Source organism: Aythya ferina, assembly GCF_964211825.1.
Source record: "Aythya ferina genome assembly, chromosome: 4".
Taxonomy (NCBI): Eukaryota; Metazoa; Chordata; class Aves; order Anseriformes; family Anatidae; genus Aythya; species Aythya ferina.
This window is the reverse complement of record NC_140300.1, coordinates 23,506,829-23,518,271: the sequence shown is the minus strand read 5'-3', so window position 1 is coordinate 23,518,271 and position 11,443 is coordinate 23,506,829. Positions and strand designations below refer to the sequence as shown.

Genomic DNA, 11,443 nt, shown 5'->3' with positions numbered 1-11,443 from the left:
TCTCTTGCTCTGGATGCACCATTTCCTCCCCTTGCTGCCTAAGAAGCACCACCTGTGGCAGGGCTGACTGGATTTTTGAACTGCCCCTCCACAGAGCTGCAAGGCACCCCGTCAGCGTAGGAGCTATGTTAGACCACCTGCTGAGGCAAAATTAATAAAAGGGCATGTAAGGCTGGAGCAAGGAGGATGGGGGAAAACAGATGAGCAGTTTTGGGACAGTAGGAGCCTGCTCTCCTAACCCTCAGAGCAGAGAAGAGAAGGCAGGAGAGCCCCCGGGCCTGTAGCGCTGGAAGATGGCGGACGCCTGTGAAGAGATGTGCTGGCAAGGCTTGGGAACTGCTGGAGGGAGTGAGTGACTTCTCAGTTATTTGGGAGCGCTGGGGTATGGGTTGGCAGTGTGTTGCGGTGTTGAGTTCAGGTTAGGAATACCAAGTTACCTGTGATGAGGAATGGGCCTTAGCACAGAGTTCACAGATGCCTGTTATATGCTTAGAGGGGCTTAAAGCACCATCAGAGCTTTTGGTTGACTAAATGTGCAGGGAGTCACTAGCATGCGTAGTCCATGTGCAATCAGTTGATCTGTGATTATTTTTGTTGTTTTAAATATCCACTACTCTTGGTTCCTCCTTTCCTCTCCTCTCTTCAGGTAATACAGTGTGATGTTTGCATGGAATAAGATATTGTGAAATCATCACTGAAAAGTAGTGAATATGTAAAAGTAGTAGCCTTCAGCATCTTGACTTACATTCAAAATAACTATCCTTTAAAAGCAACGGCTTTAGGAGAGTGTTAAAATACCCATGTGGTGTATACTATTTTCTGTTTTTCAAGGTTTTTACTATGTGGAGATATACAGGGGGATACGGGCAGGAGTGTGATGGTCTGTAAGCAGGGAGCAGGTTTGGGGTAGAGCAGCTGAAATATGTATTTGTTAGCAGCAGAGGGAGCTATTGACGTTTTTATTGACAATCCCAGAAAACTTTCTGGAGTGTGTTTAAGTGTTAAACACCACAGCAACAAAAAGCTCTAATTTAATCAGTGGTACCTCAGCAATTGCATTTTGCTTCCCCGGGGCTGAGTGCCTGGGTCTCTTGTGCCCCAGGAACAGGGTGGCCTTGGCTGGTGGCAGCCCTGTCCCTGTCCCCATCCCTGGGGCTGGAGTCAGCCAGGAAGTGGCTGCTGTAATTATTGAGAGGAACAACGTAACTTCTCCCGAAGCCAAATTTTTAATCAAAGTGATGGGCAAGAACAGGATCCGTGTGGCTCATGTCAAAACAATAGCGGCACGCATCAGCTGCTAATTAGCGTGAACGCATGACTCTGGAAAAGTAATTTGCAATTGGGGTGGAATCTGTGTATTTATTTTTATTTTGATTAATGTTGGGTCTTTTCTTTTTTGAAGATGCTAGTATGAATGTTTCATACGCAAGTCCGTATAAACAGGAGATTTATCACTAGAAATTAACAATAACCAAAATCAGACAGCGGCATTGTTCTGGTAAAATAGGCTGAATACTTGTTAGAGTAACCTCTGTATCACTTTTATCTACTAAACTGAAACTTGTTGGGTTAAAAACATGTAATTTCCTCAGTCTTGGAGGTGGAATTGGGGGTGGGGGAGATAGGCATTGTGAAGAAACTTGTACCAGTTTTGGCCACAGCAAGGTCTTTTCATATAACATTTCCTGTATCAGAAATGCTGAGATCTGTGTGCATTTTTTTTTTCCTGAAGATTGTATGGAGAGGCTAATCTGATGAATGATCCTACAGTCATTTGATACCATCTTATTGCTGCAATTAGTTATCAAGTGAGTACTAGAGGAAAATAAAGCTTTATTTAGATATCAACCTTTAGATGAGAAATGGAAGCAACCTGTGTTATCAATTCCAGGAGATTCTTGGCCAAATCCCTACAGTTTGTCATTAAAACTTAACAGTATTTTCATCTCATTGATACATTCATGTTGGTCCCAGTACTCACTTGCATTGCCTCTGCTTACCTTCTTCTCATTTCAGGTAAGTCTCAGTAACTTACTTGCTGTCTCATGGTACAGCTCCGAGTGTTAAAAGCCGGGGAGAGCATACACGGGCACAGACTATTGGAAATCTGGCCATCCTTGAGGTTAAGATGAGAGGCTTGCCTTGTTCTGCTTCTGCAGCCTCATAAAAATGAAGCTAATCTGTGGCTCAGTAAATAGCAGCGAGCTCAGTGAGCAAACAAATTAAATTGCAATCTTCGTGTGACATGGTTTTATTGTGGGGTTGGTTCAGTACTTTTTGTTAAGTCATCTGCCACCTGACGTAATATTGGGATGGTGTATTTCCTGAAAGACTTGTTTTGTTGGTTTTGCTATAAAAGTTTTTTTTCTTTTCTTTTTTTTTTTTTTTTTTCCTTTTTAGTTAGTACGGAGTGGAGGTGTGAAGTACAGCAAAAACCTGTCAAGTCCTGTTTGATCTGTAGTCATTTCACTTGCGATTCAGAGCAGGGAACGGTGCAACCTCCCTGCAATTTTGTTCATGGTAATGGCTGTGAGATGACTGCTTGTGAGCTGTACTTCAGGAACTGGGTTAAAAACAAAATAGAGATATCTATCGTCTTTCCAGATTCATTGAGAGAATCCTGTTCCCTGAATGAAGTCGTACACGAGAATATTGCTCTTCTCTGACTACAGAAAGGGAGGGATGGGAGAATGGGTAAAGGAGTTGAGGCAGTAAGTTAGTCGCTCCCCAAGAGCTGGGTTAAACTGTGTTTAAAAAAACCTAAAACTATTTAACAAAAATGAATTAACTGCTTGTGTTGAGACATGACATTGCTGTAATCAATATCAATTTCTTAGAGAATCCATGGTGTGCATCTAGCGTTTTTCAGAATTTCAGCATCTTGTTGCTTGAAATTGAAAAAGTCCCAAAGCAGCTAGAACACTACTCGCTCAGTAGTAGCTGACACGAGTATAATCTGTAGGTGCAGACTGAGTATTTCCTGGTTTTCCAATTTGTTCAAGGGTTGCCTGATCTGAAGTCTAGAAAGTGACTGTGAAGGTTCAAAATGAAGGAAAGGTTAAAAACAAATTTCCTTGAGACCCCAAGTGAAATTGTTACTGGGAAAAGAGTCCTGAAATTGAGTTGTCTGGCTGTGTATGAAGTTTGGAAAATCTATCCAGGGAAGTTGCTGGTGAGTTTCTACTTTGATTTCATGATACTAAGAAAAAAAATCCTTTGCCAAAGACAGTTCTTGTTGGAAAGACCAGTGAAAAGACCTGCTTCTTCTCAGTCCTAAATACCGTATGAGATACAGGTGCACTAAGACCCAGGACACAGTGTCTCAAACAATTCTGTTGATAACAATTCCTTTAAAAATAAATTATCTTTCCATGTAGAACGCCTTCGATAAATATACTTTCTTGTTTACTCAGCATGTTAAAGAAGTTCTAATATATTTTTTAATTGCTACTCTTGTGCAATTTAGATTCCAATTTCCATCTCCGTGCAAGGAGGGGTGTCACAGTTCAAGATAAAATGTTAACAGAAATCATTTCAATGCAATTAAAATGTCCAACTTAGGCATTTGAATAAATGTATGAAATGCCATATACATGGACCCTAATAAATGTTGATATATTGTATTCTGACTCAGCAAGATTTAATCTTATGGAAAATTAAATCACATTTAGGAAATTAAAACTGCACATACAATACAAGGGCAGGATTTATTTCAGATTTTTAAGTCAATGTTTTCTTCTTTCATGATTTACATGATGATAAGAATTCATGTTTTTAGATTAAAGCAGTCATATCTGAAGTATCTTTTAGCAAATAGACTTTCTATTTCTGGACTTTAATTTTTAATGGAGAGTCTCCATAGCAACGTTTCCCCAACCAATTGCCTTTGTTCTTTAAAATAATAATAATAAACATCTGTGTGGAATTTATTTATTTCCAGGTTTTTGCTTTCCTGTAATGATCCTGTTTGCTGAATTGAGGAATTCCACAGTATCACTTCAGTTTCTCTTGCTGCTCTGTAAATGAACTTGCCCCATAATGTTTTCTGTAGGGGTTAAATCAATTCACTTCCTTGAGTTGGGTGCACTGGGCTGTCTTCCATTCTGGTTGGCATTATTTAGGAATATTTGTGTAGTTTTTGAGAGAAGTCTTTACATACGTGGCTTATTCTAGATTCCAGAAACTTTTTGGTTACTTTCTCTGTGTTCTCAAGATATTAAACTTTATTTTTACAATTGTCTGACCTAAGTGTTCAAAAGCCAAATGGCTTGTTCAAGCTGGCAGCGTTCACGTTTCTTTTCGTCATCATCTGAGAAGACTGAATAAGACTTGGTTCTGATATTATTAAAAGCTGATTAATAACAGAGAAAATTGTGGAATTTTAAAACTATTTCTGAAAGAACTGATTCTCTCGCATGCTTACTGTGAAGAGCATACTGTAATGTGAGCAGTGGCTAGGGGTTCTGGCCACTTTCAACTGTGAAGTGGTGGAGCAGAAGGGAAATAAAACTATATACATATGTTTTTAATGTATCATATAATAACCTGCATACTGTTAAATAGGAGATAAGGAAGCCTGAATGTTGGTGATCCCTCATTTTTGTTTTAGGAAAGCTTTCCATATACTGCAGACTTGATGGATGCAGGTGCTGTGCTGACATATTTGGTGAGGAGGAGCATTTGCCGGGTATTTTCCATGCAGGGAATATACTCATTTCTCACTGCATTTCATTCCTCTCCCAATAGAGACAATGGGAACTAGGCCCACAATAAATAAGATATTTATGGCCTGGCTGGCCTATAGCAGAGGATGCAATTGCAGTGCCCTGCACTAACGGGCATTGGTCCTGGTGGAGAAGCGTGGTCTGGCATGTCTGGGGAGCTGGTTTTGGTTTGACCCTCATGGGTTTGCTTTACTTTATTTCCTGGGGAGCAAGATAACAAACTGCTCTTTATTTTTTTGCTTAAATAACACTTTAAGAATCATGTCACAGTGTGGCAGGCCTGGGGCCTGTTCTCAGGCCTGGCGGTGCCCTCAGGGAGGGCACATGAAAGCCTGTGGTGCTGTTGAGTTGTTTCTCTTTGTCCTGGCAACCTGTCCCTGCCACCACTCTGTGTCTTGGCATGACTGTGAGGGGCTGGGGTGGCCAAGGGGAGGACGGGGTTTCCTCTTTCAACCTTGGAAAACCTGTACTGCAAAAAAAAAAAATAAAAATTAAAAAAAAAAAATGATGTGCTGGAGGTGGATCTGATCCAAGCCGAGCAAGAAGACATAAGGGAAGTGTCCACTGGGTCCCCCTTGGCCTGGTGGCTGTGGCTTTGTCATTCTGAGAACGCAACGTGCTGGTAGTCTTCTGCTGTCCTTTGGTGTTACATGAAAATGCTTAGGACTGCCTACTAAAAGCTGGTACTTAACGTTGCTTCTCAGCCTCACAGATCCGTTTGGAATCTGCATGGTGATTTACTACTCATGTATTTTCAAAAATCACAGTTGTACAGATAATTCCCACTGAAAAGGGAGGAAAAGGGCAGAGGAAAATCAGTTGGTAAACCGTACTGTGATTCTTGACATAGAAAGCTTTATTTTGAAGGTGAAATGTGGTGACATTTTAGTCTGTTGCTGACTTTAAAGTCTCAGCTTCAAGAGAAACAGTTCTTCAGTTGCACTTAGGAGTATCATTTATGTTAAAAGGAATAGAGATCTTTGTTTCATCTTGCAGTGTTTGGATGAAAAGAGGGAATCTGCATTTAAACAAATACTTTAAATATTTACTCATTACTTAACATGCAGTTCTTTAACACTCACGTAAGTGTTAATGGTCAGACCAGCATTCAGCATATACTGTTGGCAAATACATAGTTGATGCTTTTTATATATCTAATGAATATTTCTTTTACGTAACTGTTGTATAATCAGAATATGCATTAAGTACAAAAGTCACCAGATAATTTTTCGTAAGTTTAAAAAAAAATTTATTGAGTGCTTAACAGGCTGAGAAACCGTGGAATCTCAGTACAAAGTTTTAAGCACTATTTTAACCATTAATATCCCACTTTTGATGAAATGACAGCACCAAGTTGGTCTCTAACTCTTGCTTTCCACGAGGAATACAACAAAAGTAATGCACTAGTCTGAAGATCAGAGATATGGTAGACATACCAGCTCTGATATTTTGAGGTCTCATATTTAATTCAGCTTGTAAGCTCGATCCCTTTGCTGCTGTAAGTTTAGGGTCTGCAGACAAGTCAGAGATGGGACCACATTCCTTCTTCATTGTTTGCATATAAGCAAAGCACGTCTTGCTGGGGAGCCTAGAGACACAACCTGGTTGCAAACTGTCTTTTTAGGGCAAGTGATACATGCCTGGAAAATTTAGCAGAGTTGAGAGGTCTTGGGTTGTTGTTTCACAATAGTTTTAATCTACCAATGAGTAGGACTGAGTTTTGATTCCTCTCCAGCACTTCTGATAGCGTGTGTGCAGTTCTTATGAGCTACTTCAGCTCATTAAACCACATGAGTTACCCACTCTTGAATTTGACTAGGCTCCCACTGTTTTAATTAACTAAAACAGGTCACTGGGTATCAGATTAAGTCTAGGGGAGGTATAACAGAAGAGGTAGGGTTATTGTTTCAATCCCAGATGTATGTGCATGGATTTGGGCTTAATCTGGACTAGAACCAAAAGGAACCAAGACCATGCTGAAGAGCAAGCCACACTGCCATCCCCATTTCACACTGCATCCTAAAGATCAGAGATAACTTTGGGCCAATTTTGTTATTGCTATCATGATGAAAATCTGTAGTTTCTCTAGTTCAGTTTTAAATGATGGAGTTTTTCTGAACCTGGAACATATGGTGTGCACAGACCCTCATGAAAGTCAAAACTAAAGGAAACATTTGCATGAGACCTTGTGAGGTGGGGATACAGCAGAATTTCCTTTGTGGAAGGAATGATGCTCTGCCCTCCTGGTTGGCCCTGTAGAGAAGAGCATATCCCAGGCAGTAGGAATTACAAGGCTGTATAAAACAGCTGAAGGGATAGACATTTAGTCCCATCTCTTTTTACATATGCTGTTTGTAACAGCTGACTACATGTACAACACATGCATTCATGTAGATCCAGAAATAAATTCTGGATAGCAGCCAGTGTACTGGAAAGCAACCTTCATCTAGTATTCATCATCATCCTCCAGGTCTTCGCCTGCAGTTGCAGCTTCCAGTGCAGCCAGAGCTGCTGCTACTTCTGCATCTTCCTCCTCAATTTCTCCGTTGATGTCTTTGTGGCTGGGGTGTGGGGGTGCCTGTAGTGCTGTGCTCACAGCCGTGGCAGTGATACCATCAAGAACATCCTTGCTCAAACCTACAGAGTCAGTTTTAAGAGGTTCAATACTGCTTTCCTTCGTGTGTGAAGGTGGTGTTACACAGAGGCCCTGGACCTGTGTGGCTGAAGGCCTGGTGACTTGGTCTGAATGCGCACAGTTGACCGGAAAGCTATCTTTTTCAACATAGTTCCTCAGTCTGTTGCCATTTTGGTGACAATCTATATCTGGCAGTTGTATGGTGGTGTTTTTTGTCTCCAGCATTGCAGTTCCTCTGAGAAAGGCACTATGTTCTGCAACCTGGGCCTTCCCATCCTGAATACTGTTTGGCTCACTGCAGGCTGCCTTCTTGTGGCTGCCTACTCCTATGTCAAGCTCTTGGCCACACTCATTCAGGTGGGTATGAAAGTCTCTAGTGCTGGCTGAAGGAGGCTCTGCTGACTGGCTGGAGGTCCCCTGCTCACTGGCTTCTTTCACTGGGTTTGTGTTGGGACCGAGACCAGGGTGTGCTCCAGCGCATGAGCTGCCACCGTTGACTGCAACATCAGGCTTTGCGACGCACCTCCCGAGGCCATCCTCTTGAGAAGCATTGCCTTCATGGTTCCCGAGGGTTCCCTGTGTGCTATTTACCCGATTCTTGTGTTCTGTTCCGTTTAGCTCATCCTTCTGGAGTTCATTTTTGTGATCCTGAATTTCACTATTGTGCTTGAATTTGAATTTGTTGCTGCTTTGCTCATCCCGTTTGTAGCTTTTTGCTTCGTGAATGCATCCAGGTGACTGTACTTCTTCTGGATCAAAAATATAGCTAGAGTAAGGAAAAAAATAGAGAAAATGTTAATTGTTTTTCAAGTTCCTACTATTAACAGTGTAATTAAGCTTAATTTTTAGCTGGAGGTCTTGAGGAACCTCAGCTGAACGGACATGTTGGGCCATGCTGTAGTCTCCTGGGAGTGACAGGGACTGACCCCTACAGTGAGGTTCACCAGGAGCATAAGAAGATTTCAGAACCTTTTGCTGGTTAGTTCATGCTTCTGGCTTTGCTTATTTTTTCCTCTGGAGGATGGATTAGCCAATGAGTAGTCATCATATAGGTAATGATCTATATCATTAATTGATGTCCCCTCATATAGTTGCCAAAAATACCTGTTTTTTTTTTTTCTGGTGTTCTTCCTCTCAAGTCTTGCCTTTTTGTCCTTTTTTCTGTATTTGTCCCCTCTTTCTTTTCTTACTTAGTTTTCCCTTCTGCTCCTAAATGTTCCTTGACTTATTCCAGAGCCTATCTTTACTTTCTTTCCCCTTTCTTTTGTAGGACCAGTTTTCTTCCCGCTTCCTTACTTGTTCTAGAAACGTGGCCAAGGGGAAGAGTAACTGCCAAGTGGGACTGCAGTGTTATTTCTAAAACTATCTAGTCTCCCTCATCAGGAAGACTTTTAGTGTGCAATTGTTCCCACAGCTAATGACATAAAGCTCTGAAGGAAGCATGGATCTGTAGCTCATGTTCATTGTTCAGGAGAGCAGGAGGATCTGAGCAAGCCTGTGCTCCTCATTCTGCTTGAAATGAGGGGAAGCTCATGCTATCTACGTGAGGAAAATCTTGTTGATAAAATTGAATTTTCATTGCCTTACAGCACTTTTGTGCCATGGGAATTATAGAAATAGACTTCAATTACAATAAATTATAAGGACGTTTGGGGGAAATCAGTATACCTATGCTCTGGCTTGACTTTAAAGATACTGTAGACTTGGGGAAAACTTCAACCTTGTAAATGGGCTTAATTTGAGCAGAGATGTAGAGGAGCACAAATGTGTTTTAATATTTTTTCTTTTATTCAGTCTAAGCAACTCTTACTCTGTTGTACCTTTGTATCATTTTGCAGCACCTGCACCCCATCTGGATTTTCTTTAATCTGAAAAGAGAGAGAGGGAAGGCAAGGGAGAGGGGAAATGAGTGAAGCGTTATGAAATTAATGCATGGGTAATTGCATTGAAAATGATGCTCATGTTTAGAAATGTTTTATTAGCTAACAAGAAACATGCCTATGCAAGAATGGATGCAGTACCATTCAAAGTCTTTGTAGCTTGCTATCTTGCATTGACAGTGGCCTGTAGTTGGGGGAGAATTTAGGGAATAATTTGAATTCTTTAGCAGACAGTGGTGTTCTCCCAGAATGGTTTCCTAGTCTGCAACAGCTTTATGACTTGAAGACTTCTAAGATGGAGTAATGCATTTTTTTTTGGTATTTTGTTACTATTGATGGATTTATCTTCTGTAAATTTGTTTCAAGTCTTAGTTGTTTTCTGAACTCAGGTAAATTGCTTGCATCTACAGTATCCTTTAGAGATGAGTTGCACTGCTCAGCCTTGCCTGTGTGAAGAACCACCTGCTTTTGTTTGACTCGAACCTGGCTCTTACTGGCATTATTTGATTCCCTGTTGGTGTACGGGGCAGGCAGTGAATATCATGCCCTGGTGCTGAGGTCGTACAGGTCCTGTACTGCCACCTTCAGCTCTGATACTCAGCCTGAAGAATCCTCATCTGTTGAAATACTCCTGTACTCACATTATTTCAGGTTTTTAGATTCTCCTTGTCATTGTCCTCTGGATCTCTTATGCTTTGACATACTTCTTGAATTAGGGGTGGGAACCACAATGCAGAGCTCTCGAGCTGTGGAAAGCCACAGATTTACTCTTAATAACTGCTGTCCCCACTCACTTGGGAGCTGTTGCAGAGACAGCTACTGAGCACTGGCATGATCTTGCTGTAGATCTCTCTCTTAATCCTCTGGTTAGACACAGACATGTTGCTGGGGTGGGTGCTTTCTTACAATGTTGTGCACCTATGTTTTACTACAGTGTGACTAGAGCAATCAAACTGCTTGTGTGCTACATTTCTTTATCTTAAATGTTTTCTGTATATGTTTGTCGTTGTTGGATCCAATGAGATGCTGAGAGCTACCTGTTATGTGGTTCATGTCAGTCTTTTATTATGAAAAGAAAGAAATTAACTTGGACCCTTGAACTTTTATGTTATGAACCTAAAAGTGAAGGCACAGACCTAAATATCTGAAAATCCTTGTAAGATTTTTTTTTTTTTTTTTTTATTTTATGGGTTGGGGCTATCTTAGTTCAAGTTGATCAAGCCAGGCCAGTTTGTTAATGCTCTGTCCATTATTATTCAGGCTCTTTCTTTACCTGTTGATGCTCTACAACCTTACATACCTTTGCTGTTGCCTCACTTCCCATAAGACAAATCAATGGCACAAAGTGTGGGTATTTTCTAGAGTGAGTTATTCAAAGGAAAATAGCATTGATTTATTTGTACGAGTTCAGTTTTCCCCCAAACTGCCCTCCAGTGATTATGCTAGAAGAAACTAAAACCCTGTGTCAGTTTATTGTCCCAGTTTTGCCCTCAAAATCTGACTTCTCTGCTGCTAGCACTGAATGTAGTGCCTGGTGGCAAGTCCTTTGTTCCTGGGCCTGGATATTCAGCTGCTGGCTTCATCTAGGACACTGCTGCTCCTACCCATGCTGTTTGTCTCTGTGCCTGAACTCTCCAGGAGCAGGAACTTTTATAAAGGAGAAGGCAGCTTGGTGTAGCTCGGTGCCCATCAGGATGGCCTGCATGCCAGCTGCTTTGCTTCCTCTTTGCTCTGCTTCTCCCTCTTCCTCAAATGTGTTCTCCCGTGTTGCACCCCCAACGATATCTTATCAGGAGTTCTGATGCAGGGTTTTTTGTCTGGAGAGTGTGCAGTGACCATTTGAGGTGGCCATGCCCTCCTTGCGTGCATCGTAGAGGCACCGGGGCAGGTTTGGCAAGCTATGAGGCTCATTTGAGCTGGGGCATGTAGCCATCTTATCTAGACAAAGCAGAGTTCTTAATTATCTAGACAAAGCAGAGTTCTTAATTTGCTTTGATTGTTTTGAAAGCTGAATTAGCTATAGCCCTTCTTTACTCTAAGACTGACTTGAAGCTTCAGTTGAGCTAGGCTGTATGCTGATGCTTTTGACTGACATCTTTAGTTTTAGCTTAAGCCTGCTTCTAAGCCAGAAGGAAAAAAAAAAAAAGAAAAAGCTTAAAACCAACCAGCCCTTGATAGACTCAGCCTTCAAGTCTTGGCGTGTT

At 41.3% G+C, this 11,443-nt stretch overlaps 1 protein-coding gene across 3 annotated transcripts in view; it reads right to left on the bottom strand.

Moving 5' to 3' along the window:
* Positions 1-5,958: 5,958 nt before the first annotated feature.
* The window catches only part of PGCKA1 (PDCD10 and GCKIII kinases associated 1), a 41,277-nt gene continuing 35,792 nt past the window's right edge, over positions 5,959-11,443 (bottom strand). For 2 of the 3 annotated variants that reach the window (XM_084518432.1, XM_084518433.1), the window contains 2 exons: positions 9,180-9,227; positions 5,959-8,125 (listed from right to left, as the gene is read on the bottom strand). In XM_084518432.1, the coding sequence (XP_084374558.1) occupies positions 7,171-8,125; positions 9,180-9,211 (987 nt within the window). In that variant the 5' untranslated portion in view covers positions 9,212-9,227 and the 3' untranslated portion in view covers positions 5,959-7,170. Of the gene's footprint in view, positions 8,126-9,179; positions 9,228-10,539; positions 11,182-11,443 lie in introns of those variants that run through there. The other variant, XM_084518431.1, reaches the window with a different exon arrangement.